This window comes from Vigna umbellata, chromosome 2 (assembly GCF_029865625.1).
Source record: "Vigna umbellata cultivar VRB3 chromosome 2, Vumbellata_1.0, whole genome shotgun sequence".
NCBI lineage: Eukaryota > Viridiplantae > Streptophyta > Magnoliopsida > Fabales > Fabaceae > Vigna > Vigna umbellata.
The window spans coordinates 6,573,403-6,594,247 of record NC_142166.1 but is presented as its reverse complement, the minus strand read 5'-3'; the positions used below and the strand labels follow the sequence as shown (position 1 = coordinate 6,594,247).

The 20,845-nt window shown below is 30.5% G+C and overlaps 2 protein-coding genes across 3 annotated transcripts; one reads left to right on the top strand and one right to left on the bottom strand.

Moving 5' to 3' along the window:
- The first annotated feature begins 730 nt into the window (after positions 1 to 730).
- LOC124834260 (ARID/BRIGHT DNA-binding domain-containing protein) lies at positions 731 to 8,421 on the top strand. Its single transcript, XM_047308919.2, has 15 exons — positions 731 to 1,948; positions 2,059 to 2,250; positions 2,339 to 2,392; positions 2,752 to 2,840; positions 3,194 to 3,470; positions 3,592 to 3,648; positions 4,273 to 4,304; positions 4,551 to 4,686; positions 4,793 to 4,966; positions 5,197 to 5,763; positions 5,920 to 6,057; positions 6,149 to 6,247; positions 7,220 to 7,320; positions 7,421 to 7,511; positions 8,065 to 8,421. Exons 1-15 carry the CDS (start codon positions 1,790 to 1,792, stop codon positions 8,158 to 8,160), a joined length of 2,262 nt encoding a protein of 753 aa, XP_047164875.1. The 5' UTR covers positions 731 to 1,789; the 3' UTR covers positions 8,161 to 8,421.
- A 4,324-nt stretch (positions 8,422 to 12,745) lies between these two features.
- Positions 12,746 to 14,883, bottom strand: LOC124834278 (RING/U-box superfamily protein). 2 transcript variants are annotated; one of them, XM_047308943.2, is made up of 2 exons: positions 13,833 to 14,875; positions 12,746 to 13,040 (listed from the first exon to the last, which is right to left on the bottom strand). In XM_047308943.2, exons 1-2 carry the CDS (start codon positions 14,756 to 14,758, stop codon positions 12,962 to 12,964), a joined length of 1,005 nt encoding a protein of 334 aa, XP_047164899.2. In that variant the 5' UTR covers positions 14,759 to 14,875; the 3' UTR covers positions 12,746 to 12,961. The 2 variants fall into 2 exon arrangements, with proteins under 2 accessions (XP_047164899.2, XP_087962153.1); XM_088106027.1 differs by lacking the exon at positions 12,746 to 13,040 and adding an exon at positions 13,047 to 13,652 and having other exon boundaries at positions 13,833 to 14,883.
- Between the last annotated feature and the right edge of the window lie 5,962 nt (positions 14,884 to 20,845).

Below are 20,845 nucleotides of genomic sequence, written 5' to 3'. Positions count from 1 at the left end.
TTTGATGCTTTTAATATTTTTTTTATTTTAAGATTTGGATAAAACATTTATTTCAGATTTATAATATAATAAATAATATTACAATAATACATATAATGTAATATTTAATAATTAATTTAAAATATATATCTAAATAATTAATTTTATAAAAAAGATTTTATTTATCATATGTATCAAATCATTCATAAAATTTAATAACTTTTTTTTTTATTTCTCGTCATCTTTCTCTCAATTAAAATAATTTTACTTTCTCTTTAAATCTATTCATTTTCACTCCTTCAAATGCATCCCGTAACACATCCAAATATTATGTATTCAAACACACATTTGGGTAGAGCTTCTGCCTTGTCTATTCTTAAATCCTTTTTATCTGTTTTGTTAATAACAAACATGGAAGTTTACTGAAATTTGTTGGATGCTGAGGAATAACCAAAAAAAATCTTAGCAATTTTTAAGCTTTCTCAGAAGTAATTGATTTAAAAAAGTGAAAAAAACAACAAATAGAAGTGTAAGAAGAAGAATTTTCCACATAAGGTGTACCCAGTTTATTACAAGTTAGTTGAACCAACTATTTTAACTGCAACAAATTGTTCAACAATTTTCAATTTGTATCGTATTGAGTAAAAAGCTTTTAGATTAGTAATGCTTACAACAACTGAACAACTTTTCGTTTTTGTCTATTTTGTCCTCCGAGATTATTTCCTTGTACTTTTTGGTATGTCGTGTCCGCGTCAAAGTACCAACCAACAGTACGAGAATAAAGATTAAGCTGAGAGAGAATCAGGAGAGAGAGTGAGTGAGGGAGAAAGAAGCAGGAAGAGAAAGAGAAAAGGAATTAAGAAAGCAGCAGAGGTTGGATGTTGTTGTTTTGAAGAGCGTGTGCGCGTGTGTAAGCACATAACATAATTCAGTTCTTTGAACCAGAAGATAAAACAAACCAAGTTGTGCATCCTGTTGGTTTGAGTAATTATAATATCCTATGCCATTGGCATCGTCATCTCTATCGTCCTACGTTTTCAAAAGTTATCGAATCATGTGTGAAAGACATTTCCTGTTCCTTTTATTTTATAATGATAATAACAAACTTTATCATTTTGGCGACCCCTTATTCTATTTTCCTTGGATTTATTGTATTTGAATCGTCAAAAGGTTAATCTAATTAGGATCGTACATAAAGGGGGCGAATTTAATGTTTGTATAGTTATTGGAATGGTAATATTTGTTCAGTTAATGGTTTACTTTGACTGACCCAATTGGTGTTGTGGTGTGGAGAGTTTGGGACTGTGCCGAGACACAAAAAGGTCTTTGATTTTGATTTAATATTTTTTCCCAATTAAATACTTTTAGTAATATTTGAATTTATAAATGGGCTTTCGGTTTGGTGGATGATAGAGCGATTGGGGAGGTTTATTTGTAGGGTTCCCAATTTACTTTCTTTCTTGACTTTATTGACATTGATTCGATTTTGGGTGTGGATTTTTGTCCTGAATTCTTCGCCAAGTTCGGAATTTGACCAATTGGGTTGCTGATTCTCGCCTCTTTATGATCTGGGTCGTTCCCTTTTCTTCAATCTCAGAGTTGTGTTGCTGTTCCCAATTCCTACGGGACAAAGCTAAAACCTTCATTCCTATCTTCTTTCTGGGTTGGATTTGCTATCTTGTAGAACCGTTAGGAGGCATTGGGGTGGCGAGAGTAGAAGCTGTTGTAGTAGTGTTTTGTTAGTTGTGACAAGTGGTGGTGGTGGTGGTGTCTTTTTTCTATATATGTATTTGGAGGCGTTTGGTTACACATGATGTTCCATTCTCAGGGTGTGTCAAGACATTGTAGTCTCCTTGCTGTTCTTAGTGGTAAATCACGTGACATTAAACAGAAGCAGAAGCAGAGTGCTGCTTCTGAGGATCATCCTCCTTATCCCTTTCCAGAGCTTGCTTCTTCTGGCAGTCTTGAGGTGACCACTTAGTTTCTATTTATGCAAATTTTTGTTTTATTTTGTTTTCTGTTGGTTGGAAGAGAACAAAATATTCTGAAGTTGAATTTTAATCTTGTGTGTGAATTTAGGTCAAGTTGTTGATCAAACCTAATACCGATGAACTCGGTCGGGCTCTTGAACAACTGCAACCGGATTTTGTTTACCTGCAAGGTCAGCTGCTAGAAGATAGGGGAGAAATTGGGACCCTTGTATGGGAGGATTTTGACCTGTCTTCCCCAGAAGCATTGTGTGGATTATTTGGTTCCAAATTACCTAATACCGTGAGTGTTCTGTGTATGATTTTGTTCTCTGATTGTTTGACACAGATAGTGTATTGTTTGATGTTCAATATTCCAAGATATTTTGCAGGTTTATTTGGAAACTCCTAAGGGAGAGAAATTGGCGGAGGCACTCCGTAATAAGGTATTATTTATTTTAAATCAGGTTAGATATGAAAACTGAAGTTTTCCGGTTTAAAGTAATTAATGAAGTGGTGATTAAAGCAATATATACTTTCATAATTCACTAGTTATCCCTACAAAACTGAAAATGGCCGATTGGGTATATTATGGAACCAGTACTCCCAAATTTGCTTATTAATCATATTATTTTTAATTATTTGAAGTTCTTTTATTGTTAATGTATCCAATACCTTGTATTGATAATTGCGAAACTAGTAATTTTGGATTAGACTAGCTGGCTTTATTGTTAATGAGGACGTTAAAGATGTGACAATCCAATATATTGATTTTTATGTTGAATAAAGGTTTTTTGTTTGGCAGGGAGTTCCATATACTATCTATTGGAAAAATGATTTTTCAAAGTATGCAGCTTCACATTTTCGTCATTCTTTTTTCTCTGTAGCACAGAGGTATGGCCGTCTATCATCTTGGGTGTCATGCTTAACATATATAACAATTCCTGGTTGTGCTTTTGTCTTTTCTTGGATAGAAATGGGTTTAATGACTGTAATCACTCTTCTCATTGACTAATTTTGGCTTCTCCCAATGAAGTAGACATTAGACACGGTAACAAGAAAATGTTTTGATTTTTTGTTTTTTGGTATGTATTGAGAATGTAGCAAGTTCCAACAATTGGATGCAGTTTTTTTATTTTACTTTTATTATTTACTTTGGTATTGGTTAGAAATTACTTGACTAATCACTATAACATGCATGTATCCCTTTACATTGTGTTTCTGATGGTTGATATTATGTTTTGTAGTACATCCAGCCATACATGGGATGCTTTCCAGCTTGCTCTGGCATCGTTTAGACTATACTGTATACAAAACAATGTCTTACCTTCTAACAGCCATAAGGGTGCCGGTAAGTTTGGGCCACAAATTTTTGGGGTTCCTCCCAACATTGATACCAGTCAAAGTGTAGCAGACATGAAGGAAGAGGAAGAGGAAAGTTCACCTGAGACTATATCTGCTGTAAAGATATATGATGATGATGTGAACATGAGATTTCTTGTTTGTGGAGTTCCCTGCACATTGGTAGGCCTGTATAGCTTATTTATTTCATATTCATTAAGTTTGTTATTGCAAGTAGTTCTATTTATGTGATTTGGCTGCTATAAACTGATTCCATTTCTTTTACTCCCTCCTCTCCAAAAAGGATGCTTGCTTGTTGGGATCATTAGAGGATGGACTCAATGCTCTTCTATTTACAGAAGTAAGTTTGTTGCGTGTGTTTACTTGGATTTCTTGGTTTAGCTACTATTGCTTTCTGGGTGCTAGATCATATTTTTTCTTACTATTCGATATGACATGGCATGTTGGCCCTTCAATCAATTTAAGTAATTAATATAGGCTTAGTTGTGGTGAAATTCCGCTTGTTTCCCTTTACCAATGTTGTAATGAATGTGGTTTTGAATATAGTTTTATATGACATGTGAAGCATACTGCATATCAATGAAAGTAGATAAATCTTATGGCATTTTTCACCTTGTTTAGACTATGTAATCCACACAATACTTAAGGGATATGCATAGATAATTTCAGATCAAAGCAACCACCATTTAGTTCTTACACGGGTCAGGTTCATCATTAACAAACCCGAAGTAATCCTCATCAAAAACTAAGTTACCAAGTCTAATTGCCATTGACAATGGAAAAAGACTAAAACGAATGAATTTATACAGAGTAAAAAACTTAAATGAGGACTATGTGATGTTAAGCACTAAAATGACAGATTTACCATCTCAGGGACTAGAATGGGAGATTTACTATTTTTTAGTTACTATTAGTGTTTCATTGAATTGTTTTATTACTGATGTATATTTTTTTTGTTTCTCAGATACGTGGATGCAAACTTCACAACAGGACTAGGTATTTTGAAGGTTCTGACTTCTAAGAGTTGATACATGTTTTTCTACGTCATCTTCTAGCGTTTGGTGGAAAATATGATTTTTTTTGGATGTCTGGGATTTTTTTTGAGTGTCAAACACATCCGCACTCAATTAATTTTAGGAGTACTAATCTTAAGCTTAGAAGTAATGTTTTGCTTTTAATTTTTGTCTTTTATTAGCATCTTATTCAGTTTATTAATTTCTTTCACTGTTGTATATTTTATAGTGCTCCACCACCACCTCTGCAGGCAGGAACTTTCTCACGTGGTGTAGTGACTATGCGTTGTGATATATCCACATGTAGTACTGCTCATATATCACTTTTGGTTTCTGGTAGTGCAGACACTTGTTTTAATGATCAGGCACGAGTGAATTTGCTGTCACTGTTTGACTTTTTTTCATATATGCTCTTTAAAACCTTTTTACTTATCCATCACTTTTTTCTCTCCTCTATTTTTGTATGCTCAGCTTTTGGAGAATCATATTAAGAAAGAGCTCATTGAGAAGAGTCAACTTGTTCAGGCATTTCCTAATCATGAACAAAGTAAATCACCTTCCTTAGAGCCTCGAAGATCAGCCTCAGTAGCCTGTGGATCTAGTGTGTTTGAAGTTTGTATGCGAGTTCCTGCATGGGCTTCACAGGTTAAACTTTGTTTCTTAAGATTCCTTCTGTCAGTTAAAGCTTTCTAAAGTATAATTTATGGCCCTTAAAAATTATATATAAACAATCAAGGGGTTTAGATGGAGGTTTTTGTTTCAGTTTGTTTAGATATGATGACTTGGCTACTCTGAAATTTGGACATAGTTTCTTTTTTCTTTTAGAATAATGAAACCTTATGTTTTGATTGATGGTTTTGTATATTCGTGCACAGGTTCTGAGACAGCTTGCATCCAATGTGTCATACCGCAGCCTTGTTATGTTGGGAATTGCTAGCATTCAGGGATTGCCAGTTGCATCTTTTAATAAAGATGATGCTGAGCGTCTCCTTTTTTTTTGTACTAAGCAGGAGAAAGAAAACTGTCGTAACGAGCAAGTTTTCTCTGCGATTCCAAGTTGGCTGAAGCCTCCACCGCCCAGTCGAAAAAGATCTGAACCATGCTCTAGTTCAAAGTCTATCAATCCTAGTGGCCGGGGAATTGAAGATCTTGGTAGTCATAGACAGAAATTAAATCTTGCTGCTATGAGGCCAATCCCTCAATCTCATAGACACAAGATTCTCCCTTTTTCTGGATTGTCTGGGGGTGCAAGATATGACGGAGACCATGGAAAGTCAAATCAGCCGCTTGCTCCTATTAAGCATAATGTTTCAGGCCCTACTTCAGTTACAAACAGGAAATCTGTGTCGAACTCATTTCAAGCTAACCAGATTATTTCTTTGAACCCACTACCTATGAAAAAGCATGGTTGTGACAGAGCTCCAATACGAGTTTGCTCAGAGGTGGTTTACACATTTTTTCTTGTCGACCTTTGCTACTTTCATTGGTTTCTTGGCTTTGACATCAAATGTTGTATTATCAAATTATCAGTGCATTTTATGTCAAATCTAAATCCCAAGTTTCTCTGTCTTGTTTCTCCTTGATGCATTTTCTGATAGGAGGACTTCCTGAGGGATGTAATGCAGTTTTTGATCCTTCGGGGGCATAATCGTCTAATTCCACCAGGTGGACTTGCCGAGTTCCCTGATGCCATTTTGAATGCAAAACGCCTTGACCTGTTCAACTTGTACAGGGAGGTAGGAGATTTGAATACGTAAAGCTAAATGTATAGTACATGATTATAGTGTAGAAAGCAAAAACTGTAACTGAGACACTTGGGCATTTCAGGTGGTTTCAAGAGGAGGTTTTCATGTTGGAAATGGTATCAACTGGAAAGGGCAAGTTTTCTCAAAGATGCGGAATCACACTTTGACAAATAGAATGACTGTAAGGATCCTGATTTACTTTTGTCTTTCCTTTAACATGACATTTCCTTGCATTGCATGCCTATGAACAGTTTCATAAATTTGGCCTACAGTTTTACTAAAGTGCAGATCATTCCCCTCTTGCTAGGTGATAGTATATTTTAGATTTTTCTATAGGAATGAACCTTTAAAAAATCCTTTCCTTATCAGGCATCTTGCAGTTATTTTTTAGATGAATGTTCCTGATATGGTATATTTTGTTAATATAAAGCATTCAGTTGTTTATCTTAGATGAAATGTATTATAAATTCCGTAGGTGTGAACTTTAGCATTCCCTTCCTTATCATGAATCTTGCAGTTTTGGTTGAGATGAATGTTTCTAATATGATATATATTTCATTCAGTTTATCTTATTTGAGAACTGCGGCATCGGCTACCTTTTAAAAGAAAAAAAATATTTAGGTCATTACTGTATATGACAAAGACCCCCTTTTTCACTTGATTTCTCTTTCTCTAGTTTTAGGAGTTCAAATTTCTATTCTCATTTTTTCTTTTGCATTTATGTTCTCCCATAACTTATGGGCAGCAATTGTTGTATTCATGCACTAGTGAGTGCCATTGATAAGAAACTCAGGAGATCCATGCCACAGAACTAGGTATTGTAGACTGCAGAACCTTATACACCCCACAACAGAATCCCATACTTCCAAAAACCGTAGTATGTGACTCCTGCCATTTGCAGCACAGTGAAATTTGAATTGCATTTATTTCAGTTTTACAATGTGTATAAGAAAATAAGAAAATTGCTTTGTGGACAATTTGATGTCAAGTTTATAGAACTATATGAATAAAAGGGATATATAACAGTTTCCTTGTACTACAAACACTTACTTTATGCATTACACTGATTTATTTGGTTTGAAACATAGGAATGATATTTTAGATCCACATTCCATGCATTATTGGAGACATTAATTATTTCCTTTGCTATCAGGGGGTTGGCAATACACTCAAAAGACATTACGAAACTTATCTCTTAGAATATGAATTAGCTCATGACGATGTAGATGGAGAGTGCTGCTTGATGTGTCACAGGTTTGCCTCTCTGCTCTCTCTTTGTACCTATCTTGGATGTGGAGGTGACCAAGTTCTGTCTTATTGACTATTATGTTTACCTTTCTTGTTGGAGCAACAGTAGTGCAGCAGGTGATTGGGTGAACTGTGGCGTATGTGGTGAGTGGGCTCATTTTGGCTGTGATCGGCGGCAGGGACTAGGAGCATTTAAGGTATTACTAATTTTTTACTGTGGTGTGTAAAGTTCAAGTACATGCATGGCTAGTAAAAGCCCTTCAAAGATACTTTTTTCATTTAGTTTTTTGGATCCTTAACAATTTAAAACAGCATATTGATGTAGGTGAGTCTTTTCTGTTTTATATTTGTTTTTATTGCTCCTTTTGGGTGGGATGAAAAATTGCAATGGAGCAGGTTGTATTGTTTAAAGCTTGGAGACCTGCTCTTTATAGACTACACTACTCAATCTTTGGTTGAAATTTTACCATGTACACCGACCATACAAGGTCAAGTTGCAACAAATGTTTGCACGACTGCTTTTGACTGAGTTTGTTTGATTTGGAAGAAACTAACTCTTATGATTGAAGTTTCAAATAAATTTTAATCCATAAAAAAATATGTTCAAGTAAAAAAAATTTCCATTTACCAGATGGTATCCAATCTGATTCATTGTCTGCATATTTTGTGTACAGTCTCAGATTATAATTGAATGAAGATGATGTGCAAAGTTTATCATTATTTCTGATCAGTATACATTGAATGTGGCAGGACTATGCAAAAACCGATGGACTGGAATACGTTTGTCCACGCTGCAGTGCATTAAAGTTCAGTAAAAAATCTCAAAAAACTGCAAATGGTTATTAACAGGTCAAATGTTGTCTCTTTCCCAGAACAAAGTGTACATGACAAGTGTTTAGATAGATTTCTCAGAGCACATGATGCTCAGACTTGTGTCTCTCAATTGGTAAGAGTAGGTTCTAAGGACTGAAATGGTTTCAGTTATGTTAAAGCTTTAGAGTTTTTTTTTTCCTCAAAGGTACCCATGCTTAGAAAGAATGAGTGTCTTCATACATATTGGGAACAGTTAGGAATTCATTGCAATGATTATTATTATTATTTTTTAAATTTGCACATTTCTTTACTATGATGAGACAATATACTGATGGAACAAAATTTTTCCATAAAAGATAAATCTCTTTATCCATATGAAGTCATTATTTGTTTTTATATTTCATCAATAATTTCTTGATTTTATCAAAACTAAGTCAGTGAAGTATTTTATATTTTTCATTCTAAAAAAGAAAAAAAAGGAAACAAATTAGTTCTGATTGTATCACCATGATATTCTAAACCAGACTGGATTAAAAGAAAAATGAATAAAATAGATTCATTAAAAAGAAGAAGTAAAATTTAAGACATGGGAACATGAGTAAATACTAAAAAAATTGAGTCTAAAAAAAGTCGATGAAGAATAAATAACTCCTTCGTAGTAATGATAAAATAATAGTAATAACAATAAAAATAATTGTACTTTATTTTTAAAATAAATAATCTTAAACATGACTATGTATTCTTTATTTTTTTTTAATCAAATAGTCTTTATTTTTACTTTATTTCTTTCTATTTCTTTACAATGCATATCTTCTATATATATATATATATATATATATATATATATATATATATATAAATGAATTCCTATCATCAGAGATAAATATTAATCAAATAGTCATATATTAAACTTTTGTTTTTATAAAAAAAATGTATATTTTTTTAAATTAAAATTTTTGTAATGCAGGAAGAAAAGAAATATGATTCATTTTAAAGAGCTGTAAGAAATTATGATTTAGCATTTCCTAACACAATATATTAATTGAGGTGAATACTACCAACTTGCTGACATGTTAAAATGGTGACACTAACAGGTTCAGTTCACATAATTTATTTGGTCTCTGACAGAAGTTGTTTTTGAAGTTAGATATAGATTTTTTAAATACTATAAGTATTAACATTGACAAGTGATTTTGGATAAATGTGTAATATCATACATTAACTATTTAGTTAGTTTTTCAAACTTCTAAATTTGGGACTATTTTCTTTCTAGTTTGAGAAATAAAAAGTGGGATCATTCCAAATTTTGAAGATTAATAAATAAATTTATAAAAAATTTCAAAGTATAAACTTGATAATTGTGCATGACACCTCTTATTATATAAAATAATATTTTTTATTTAAAATTAAACGGTTTTCTTTAATAGACAAATAAAATTTCATTAATTAATATCAATAAATCTATAATGGTATATAGAGAACATTTTTTTATATAATTCATAAAAAGAAGATTATTATTTCTTTTACACACTTCATATGCCTATTTTATCTATTTTATCTCTTATAATATAGTTGTTGTATCTGTTTTTTTTTCTACTTTATCTTTTATAATATAATTATTGTTCACTGTCCTTTTAAAAATAATTGTTATTTTAAAATTTGTTGAATAAAATTGTTTTCTTTCCATCATATGTATAAAAGTTTATTTATTTAGGTTAATAAATAAAAGTTTTCTTTCCAAGTAGGTGGAGTTCCTCAAACAATTTCTCTATGTCATAAAAAATAAGAGAAGTAAGTCCAATATTTTTGTTGATGCTTTATCACGTATGTTTTACTATCTACTAAAACTAAATTTATTGGTTTTTAGTGCATTAAGGAATTATATGAACATGATAATGATTTCTCATATCTATCATACACATTCTCATACTGCATCAGAGGGATATTATAAACATGATAGGTATTTTAAGGACAAGAGACTTTGCATTCCTAAGGGTACAATTAAGAGAATTCTTGTTAAAACGGGAGATAAATGTGTCATTTTGGGGTGCAAACGACATATGACATCTTGCACGAACATTTTTATTAGCTTTATATGAAACATGATGTTCATACATTTTATGATAAGTGTATTGTTTGTAAGAAAGAAAAATCTAAAGTCATATGTCATATGGTTTATATACTCCCTGATCTCAAACATCTTTGGATTGATATTTTTATGAACTTTTTTTTAGGTTTGCCTTAAAAGAAGAAAAGATTCAATTTTTGTGGTGGTTGATAGATTTTCTAAGATAACTTATGTTATATCTTGCAACAAAGTAGATGATGTATGACATGTTGTTGACTTATTGTTAAATAAATGGTAAGATTGCACGACTTGCCTAAAGTATTGTGAGTGACATAGATTATAAGTTTCTTAGTCACTTCTGAAGAACTTTGTCAGATAAGATTAAAACTAAATTATCATTTTCAACAACTTGTCATCCCCAGACACATGAACAAAATTAGGTGGTGAATAGAATCATTTTTACTTTTCTTAGAGCTATAATTAAGAAAAATATTAGAACTTGGAAAATGCGTTTATTACATGTTGAATTTGCTTACAACAAGACTGTAAATAATGGTATTCAATTATCACAATTTGAAATTGTTTATAGTTTTAATCCTTTAACTCCTTTGGATTTGTTACCATTACCTAACATTTTTCAATATAAGGATTAGTATGGGTAGGATAAAGCAAAATATGTCAAGAAGTTACATGAGAAAGTCAAGGCCCAAATTAAGAAGAAAATAGAAGAGTATGCAAAATATGCCAACAAAGAAAGAAAAAAATTATATTTGAACCAAGTGATTGAGTATGAGTGCATTTCAGAAAAGAGAGATTTACAACACAAAGAAAGTCTAAGCTTATGGCAAGAAGGAATGGTCTATTTCAAGTATTGACCAAGATAAATGATAATCCTTACAAACTAGATTTACAGAATAAGTATGATGTAATACTTTTAATGTGAGTGATCTCTAGTCCATACTCAAGATCAAAAAGACGTCCATGACTCAATACAAGACTTAGGAGAATCCGTGGCAAAAGCAAGAGCAAAATTGGTTCATGAAACTTTGTAAAAGATGATGGTTAATATAATAATGGTGTATTTACATAATGAGGCCCAACATGTGGATGTGTTACTCACATGTATTATTTGCTTAAATGAAATGAGTGAAATTCTGTGTTAGGATTTTTTTTGAATTATTTTGATCTATTTAATAATTTGTATTTTTTTTTACAATCCTAAAATTTATCAAACCTTATTTGTGGTACTTATATTTCTACCTTTTCTTATTTATTATCAGATCTACACGTAAGAATTTATATTTTTCAATTTTTCAAGTATTAAAGTTAACTCTTGATAATATCATTATTTAAATCTCATATCCATTTATATTTCTTCATATATAATATTATTGATACTATAAGTGATTTTCAAATTCTAAATAGATCCAACATTTATTAAGACTAAGAATAATCCCGTTTAATTGCAAGATATTTTTAACATGAAAGAAGCAAAAATACAATCCTTGAACTGTCTGATAGTGCCAATTGAACCTTACACTTAACCCTCTCAAAGAACCAAAGCATAAAAACAACAAATGTACACACAGAGTTCTTCCACCCTAGATAGTGCCTCTTCGAATAATTCTCAAAATGTGGTCCCAATTGTTTTCTGAAAACCGACAGGACAAGTACAAATGATTCTACTTTTCTACAATCTTTAGATGAGTAACAGGTAAAAGCCCACTCATCTCCATATACAATACAAATTTACTTGAATTCTATGATTCAAGATGAGAAATAAAATTCACAGTCCCCAAGAAAAGTACTTTTTCACTCATACATCAATGTGCCTATAGTTTTAGAATTTTATTTTCAATATTTTCTTGTTATAGTTTATCATGTATTTGATGTTTTATTTAACATGTATATGATATATACTTTCTCCCCTATACTGTAAAAATGAACAGAAATAATAAATTCCAACTTCAGTAGCTAACATTCAGTTAAATAAATTCAATTAGAATAATACATTCATTTAATACTGCTCAAACTAAGTCGAAAATTATTTTTTTAATCAAACTAAAATTTGGCTTCGAACAAAAGCTAGACAGCTAGACTGTTAGTTTTAGTCATAATGTTATATTATTTAGCAATGCAACTAGTAGGTTACACAAAATTAATGGAGGGATTTGTTTGTTCTAAATCCAAAATTAATTCCTTCCCCTTTTCACATGTTTCCAATAAAGATCTGTGGTAATATAAAGTAAGTTTGAACACATTACAATTCCAATCGAAGTTTTAAAATAATTCTATTAAATTTATAAAAATACTTGTGACTCAGAAGAAAGATCCAATTACATCTCCCAAACACAGACTATTTCAAAAGCTATCACTCTGTTGGGTATTTTTTAAATTCAAAGGAAGAACTACTTCATATTCAGCTTGTTAGGTACTTTTAACAACTAATGTTTTCATTATTTTTTTTTTTCATGTACATCCTAAACAAACTCTGCCCTATTGAAACTAATTAGACACAATAAATAAATAGAAGGAAATGAACCTTAGAGCTGTCAAAGATTCATAGGTCTCATGCATTCATAAAGTCACACTGAAAACATATGGACATTGTGTTCTAACATTTTTAAAAAGTTATATAATAATAAGCTGTACATAATAATATTAATTTATATATAATGAAGTCAGTAGGTGAGAAGTATTAGAGAAGAATTTAGATTAGCTTCCATGAGATGGTACGTTTGAAACTTCCTTGCTGCCGTAATAATATTATCTTCTACAGGAGGAGCAATAATGGAGATTAGATGAGTTAGGAATCCCACAGTTGTAACAGAAGGCACTCCCACACCTGAAACATAAAATTAAACAAAAATTCATAAATGTATTCTGAAACATTGACATCAGTCAATGAATTTCCCACCTCTCACTTCTCCTGTAGCAAGTAGAAGAGATTATTAGACTAAAATAATATGTAAGAACCTCATGCTTTAGAAAGATTATGTGAATGATTAATCTTAACCCTTTACAAGCTGATATGCTCGCGTAAAGAATGTCAAGCCAAATCGACATAAAAAGTAAAGAGGCTGCAGAAAGCAATAATTTATTGGTAAAGTTGAAGAGTAAAAAAAGAATGCAAAACAGACTTATCAATAGTCATGCATGGTTCTTAATATGAACCACATGAAAGCCAAATGTGACACCTAACAGAACATTAACATAAAAATTTAAAACTATGAAATATGTTTTAAAAAACCTAATTGTGAGTCATTTTCCTGATTTTGACATGATTAAACAGACAAATGAATCAGGAAGGCTGGAAAAAATGTGCACTTTGAGGATGTTCTCAATTACCAATAATAACTATGGACAGAGTATGCCATATTTCGTCCTTTTCAGTGAGATGTTCAAAATTTACCCAATACAAACGAGAAGACAGAGGGTGGTTGAAGCCAAGCCATACCTGCTAATTCTCATTGTAATTTACCCAAAAGTCTTGATTAGCATGGTTTTAGGATAAAAAAAGATAACAGTTTGCAATGCACAAACAGAGAAACATGACTGAAAAAAACACTCCCAATGGAAATCTATTGTCATTACAATATATACAATAAATTTGTGAAACTGTATGAAGCTATGTTACCTGCATTTCATGTACATACAGCCAGAGGTTTTGGCGACGTAAAACCCACAAGCGGGACACCTCTTCCACATCATTTGCTTGGCAAGGTTCCTCAGCATCACATCCTCTCTTCCCCTCTCTTCGGCGTTCAGTTTCTGAAACTCCTCACAGGGCATGTCCTCGTGCCAGGGTACCCTACACAGCGCACAAAACAGCCTCCCACAGTTAGGACAATTCGATTCTTTGATACCCTCATCCTTCTCCTCGCGAATCAACAGCACAGAGCAATCTGGAAAAGGACAATAGAACTTCTCTTCCACAGAAATCACCGCCTCACACAGCGCTTTACCCCACCGATCCAAAACCTCAGGCGCGAGAATCGAACGGCAATCTTCGGCTTCCAATAACCCCCTGCACCGCGGCACAGGGCAGCCTATGTTGACCACGTTGTCCTGGAGCTTCGATTCGACATAGAGCGCGATGCACTGGTTGCAGTACACGTGGCAGCAGCCGTTGATGGAGAAGGCTTCCTTGGATGTTTTAGTTTCAGCACAGATTTCGCAGTCGAAGGGGGCTGCGTTGGAGGATTCTCCCCTGAGCTTTTTCCTTTTGCCAAAGGAAGTGTTTGCGGGAGTGAAATTGAGGATACGTAAATCATCGTCGTCCTCGGTGTCGGAAAGGTCGATGATGTGGACAGATTTGGAAAAACAGTCACGTTGCTCAACGGAGACAGCGTTTGACCTGATCGTGCCTAGGAAGGAGATGGGCGTGAAAAAGGCGGAGGCAGGGGAATCGTCAACGTCAATCACTTCCACTGAGTGAGGAAGGGGAACGGGAACTCCGGTGGTTCTGCGATTTTTCTTGTGCGACGTCGTTTCATGGTTGAGAGGGGTTGCCGGCGGAGTCATGACCGGCAGCGGCGGTGGCGAGGTTTGAGGATTGAACATTTTGGGGAGATTTGAGTGAGCCGAGAGGAGTGTGAAGTTCCACTGCAGTAGTAGTTGTGAGTCTCCCTGCCTTCTCTTGCTTAGGATGTACGTCTCTCTATAAATCCATGGCTCTCTCTAATTAGGTTCTTAACCATATCAAAACATGTTTCAAATATGTGACTTAACCTTTTTTTTTTTAAGTGTTTGTGAAATTAATCTCTCATATATTGGGCTTTTTTTCTTTCTTTTTCATCCACATTTTCTTACTATTTTATTTTTTTAATTCTTTTAAGGTATGTTCATATAAAAAAAGAATTTGATAGAGTGTAAATTAATTTAAAATTAAAATTTGTCAAAGATGCGAGAGATATAATAGATTAAAAAAAATTTAATAAAAAAAATTAGATTATTATTGTTTTATTATGGAAAATAAACATAATATAAATTTAAATATAAATGATATTGAAAATAAATTAAAATTATTATTTATAATTAAAAAAATTAAAATTAGGAAGATAAAATTAAAATTAAAAGAAATTGCAGAAATAAATTTTAATTATATTCTTAAATAATATTTTTATATTAATAATAGAACTATTGCTAACACTATAATAATTAACAATAATTAAGTTTTAATAATAAAGTTATTATAAAATAATGTTATTGTATATAAAATGAAAGAGTCACATATTATAGGAAATTAAATCATAATAAAACATCACAATGACAATATTATTTTTATTAATTTTTTTATTATTATGATGGTTATAATTATGAAAATTAATACATTTAGTGAAAGTCATATGTCTATGGCAAAAGACATATGTTTCTCTATTAATTTTTATACTAATTTTAATTTTTGAACCAGTATGAAATTAGTATTTGATTTTTTTAAAAACTAACGTCAGAATATATATATAAAAAAAGTCTTATTTTTATATTGGTTGGAGCTCTTGGTATAAAAGTGAAATTTTTTATACATATTTTAATAACAATTAATATAAAGTAAGATTTTTTATATGTATTTTGACAATAAAAAAATATAAAAAGTATTATTTTTTTTTCAATACTAGATTTATATATATTATCATTTACGTACATACCGATATAAAATTCAATCTCATAATACAATCTAAAATATATAATAAATAAAATAATCAATATTATTTTTACTGTTTATATATGAAAATAGTTTCTAAAGTGAAATGCATATAAATATAATATTAGTGTAAGAATTTAGATAATTCAGAGCAATACAATTTAAAATAAAGGAAAAGAAAGCAGCAAAGTCTTCACATAATACTTTGAGGATTGCAGTACTTCAGGGCATACGATTATTTATAAGCTGCCTGTCAAATTAAAAATATAAACTATATAAATGATTTCATAAAATTTCAAAGGTTATATTTTCATTGTATTTTGTTGTTGCACGGTTAGATAAATACAATTAAGGTAAAATTGGAAATGAAACACCCGTGGGAGAATAACAACAGCAATCAGCATACAAGCAAGTCGTAATTACTTTTAATTTTTGTTTATGAAGAAAATGTGTTCATTATAGTGCTTAGCTCTTCAACACTTTTATTAAATTACCTAAGGTGTTATTTTCAATCATCCAAAGGTTAATAATTTGAAAATGGGGACAATGTGTTTATTTTACTATTTTATCCCTTTTTTCTTTAAAAGGCTGATACAAGACTACGGATCCTTCAAAAAATTAGTATGATAATAAATTTAAAACAAAAAGTAATATTTCAATTCAGTTTTGGTATTTTTAGAGTATGTTTTTAAAAGTAATATTATCTATTAATAATCTTAGTTTGATGATATGCTTGTCTCGTGATTATTTTGTTGATTTAAGTTGAGAGTTGTGAAATCTTGAGTTAGAATTTCTGTTTGGTTGGGTATGCACTAATTGTTAGTTTATATTGCATTTGTGATATTGTGATAAATCATGTAACAATATAATTGAATAGTGAAATTGTTATTTCTATATATTGGATTGTGAAAGAGAGTTATGAATTGGTCTTAGAAATTGCCTTCACGGGATTTGATTTGATTTGAGTAATGCGGTATTGGTTGAGTTAAGAACTACAAATTTTATGACTTTTGAAATGTTTGATAATTTGAATTAACTCAAGCATTGTCAAATTACACAAATCAAACTAAAATAAAGATTTTCTACGAACTGAGATGACATTGGGCGCCACCAAAACAATGACTTCTTTGAGTTGATTGTCATTGGACGAGGGTTCTTCTTGCTAGGAGACACCAAAGTCAGAGAGCTCACTGACATGGTGCCATTAGGCCCCATAAATTAAATTAAATCCGGGAAACTCTAGGGGTCTTCTCGCTAGGTAACCACTGACTTGCTAGGTGCTTAAGCTGGCGTTGGCCGCCACTTAGTTGGCATTTAGTGCTATTCTTCTAGGGACTCTTCTGTTTGAGTGGCATTAGACGATAATAAGTGGCGTTGGGCGATGAATGAGTGACTTTAAAATTGTTCTCATAATGGTTTGTTTATGTATATATGTATATATATGTTTATATATTGATGTTATGAATGTTTGAAATTTGTTAAGTTGCAGTTTGTGTAGATGAATGAATTTTGTATGAGATGATGGTTAATAATGATGAAGTAAAGTGTGACTTATTTTGGTGAAAGGAATTCCATGGAAAAGTCCCATCTATTTGTGTGGGAGTCTAAGGTTGAAGGTTATCTTGATACTTTACTAACCATTCAACTCATATAGAGAAGAATGATTGAGGGGTTCAGAGTGGTAAAAGGTTTTGGTCTAAAGAATAGTGTAGTTCTTATGACAATATAATATTAACCTTGTGGGAGGATCCATCACAAGTGTTAAAACCTCTCTAGATTTGATATCAATATATGTATCTCGATAATTGAGTTTAAAAGAATATATGATTATATGGTTTATATTTGTATGATTAGTTGGAATGCATTGCGTTGTGATATTGTAAAACTAATGAGAAAAAAGGAATCAGGATTAACCTTCGACCATTGTCACTATCACAAGAATCATTTGGTGTGTTTTTCAATTTCAAACCTTCATTTTATAAACTTTAATGGTATGGTATATTGTAGTAGACAACAAATTTGATGATCCAAAGCACAAAACACATTTGAAATTTATAGAGCTCTGCTCGTCATAGAGTAATTGCTTTAATAAATTGTTTCAAATTTTGTGATTATGGATCAAAATTCATGTAACAATTCTAAAAATTAATTGACTAAATGAACCATATTTATGGAATAATTGATTTAAGGTGAATATTTTATATTTATCCTACATATTTGAGAACTTGGCAACAAATATAACATGTTTTATTAATATATGATGTTCCTTTTGTATATTAACTTACCCTATCTTTTTTGTTGGTCTATTTTGTGTTTGTGTTCTTTGTTTTGCAATAATCACCTTATTGATGTAAACATATAAAAGTACAAATTTAGTGTTTTTCTTAAGAAATGATGAGACAATTGTTTGAGTTGTGGAACGATAATAGATCATATTAGTATATTTTTGGTATAGAACCATACTTTTTATAAGTTTGAGGTGTACATGTTTTATATTTTTACTCGTCTTATGTGTTTGATGATCGTACTAATGTGTTATATCTTGGATAAGTTGTTTTATAAATATCTTCAATGAAATGTTTTATTTTAATATTTTTATACTATTAAAATGAGATGTTACACTAAAAATTATTATTTTATTTTAATTAATTTAATATTTACGTTAGTTTTGATATTATATATTTATTTGAGTAAAAATATATGTAATGTAATGTATGATTTAAATGAATATAAGATTTTAAGAGGTAATATAGATTTATATGGAATAGAAAAAAAAACGGTAATCGTATTATGAAAGAGTGACGTATAAAATCATTTTAAATAGAAAATTAAACTACTTTTACCATTTATTTTATTTTTAAAGGTAACATAAATAATAGTGAAGTTTTAAATATTGAAATTTTAAAATATAATTATCAAAATCAGAATCTTATTGTATATTGTTACAGATATAATTTTAAATATAAAATAAATTCTTTTAAAATAAACTTTTAATAAATGATATATTGTAATGTAAGTTGATTTATTATGTTTACTTAATTTGTATGGTTTGTCTTCTTTTTTTCTTTTCTTTTTTTATAATTTATCAGCCTACAAACTTTTAGCTCTTTATTTTATCTTTTGTATTTTTAATAAATTTTTATTATTTAATACATATTAATACATAGTTAAAATAGAAGTTAATTAATTCATTGATTTACTGGTTCATGAGTATGGTTTACAGATTAAGTTTCTTAACCATCTAGTCTAGATTTAGTGTCATTTTGTATTTAAATAAATAGTATTGAAAGGAAAAGACATGTGTTGTGTGTGCAGATAACTATTTTTTATTTTAACTTAGTATATAATTAAAATTTCAGATAAATAAGATACAGATGGTATAGAATTCCAATATACATTTTATATAACAAAATATTTTGTTATTAATTGAACATAAAAGCTTTTATGATAATTTAAACACGTGTCTTTATTGTTGTTTCACAGTGTTCATATTTTTCTTTTGGTAACTACACTGTCGTCTCTCTAATGTTTAGTTTAATTATTTTAAAAATTGTTAAAAAAAAAAGAATATCAAAGTTGACACTTCCAATTTACAGAAGCTAAGAAATAGATAAAAAAATATTTATAAAAATAAATATGAACTTTGAACATTTTATACGGGCAAAAAATACATTTGTATTTTTCTCTTATTTTTTAAATTAAGAAATACTTATATAATACAGGGAAAAAATACACTCTAATAATTGAAGGAAGTGTGAACATGTTAAATTGTTCATTATCATGGCTTATTGATGCATACAACAATTAATGTAAAAAAAAAGTAGAAAAGACTTAGAAAAAAAGGAGCAACTTTTGACTTGCTTTTTCCCATGACAAAGTTAGGTCGGTTGCTATATAATATTTTAATTTAGAGGAACATGACTAGGCACAAATCATATTTCAACACAAAAGGAAAAAAACAAGTGGGTAAAGAAAGATAGATAAATCCAAAATATATTTGGCTAATTAATAATTATTGGGTAGGAAACAATTTTCTTTCTTACTCATAAATTTTCAATCCCCAATTTAGCATTATATATTATGAAAATAAATATTTATCTTTATCTTAAATGTAGATTTTTCTTTTTTATTCTGATTTAGTGGATTCGTAAATTTTAAAACATTATGTAAACCAATATCCACTTATAAAAAAAGGGTAAAGGAAAACAAAAAACTATTTTCTTGAAATAAATTTAAATAAAGGAAATTTATATGCATCTATTTAATGATGTTGCACTACGATACAAAAAAGTAAGTTCTTTCTATTCGTAAAGAAACAAATATAAACAAAAAAAGTACTCTACTGCCTTAAAAGACCATCAGAGCATAATGAACTTGTCATGTTTCAAAAAAATCATAGATGAATATGGTTGTTGGAATCGGCAAATTAACTTTTAAGTAGGAATTACAAATTAGTTCAATACATTCATTTTCAAATTAAAGAGTAGATAATCCCAAGTACATTTACTAACAACCGTCTTGTAAAATTAATATGTTGATCAATGTTAGTGATGAGAAGAATGATTTTTAAATAATATGTTTTGTCAATTTCGTAATAATCAATAACAGTGAATGAATGTTTCTAAGTCAATAAAGGATAAAGACTTTATTGCTGAACACAGATCAATTATAGAAGTTGAGTCGATAATTAATGTGTGGTTCAGACTGAAAATAATAATAGAGTTGTATTGTATGTGAGAAACCAGGCACGTTTTGAAGAATAATAATTTTCTTTAATACATTGAACATTTTGTGTAATGCACTTGAGTCTTGTTTTGCAAATATGTGTAACAAAAAATACTGAAAAAATAGTTATTTCAACCCAGGATCACAAAAAATGGTTTATCTATAGTCATAATAAAGAAAATTAAAAGTTAGGAAGAAAGACTTTAGTTGATGGTTATTAGGGATTAATATTCTTCTATTAATAGGATAATATAAATAATGCACTTAGGAGAAAAAAAAAC

Excerpts from the sequence above, each read along its gene's own strand:
- LOC124834260 (XM_047308919.2), top strand. The coding sequence starts at position 1,790 with ATGATGTTCCATTCTCAGGGTGTGTCAAGACATTGTAGTCTCCTTGCT. Across the intron at positions 3,649-4,272 it reads ATGCTCTTCTATTTACAGAA|ATACGTGGATGCAAACTTCA; the intron begins GTAAGTTTGTTG and ends TTTGTTTCTCAG. Across the intron at positions 4,687-4,792 it reads ACACTTGTTTTAATGATCAG|CTTTTGGAGAATCATATTAA; the intron begins GCACGAGTGAAT and ends TTGTATGCTCAG.
- LOC124834278 (XM_047308943.2), bottom strand. The coding sequence starts at position 14,758 with ATGTTCAATCCTCAAACCTCGCCACCGCCGCTGCCGGTCATGACTCCG. Across the intron at positions 13,041-13,832 it reads TGTATGTACATGAAATGCAG|GTGTGGGAGTGCCTTCTGTT; the intron begins GTAACATAGCTT and ends TTTATGTTTCAG.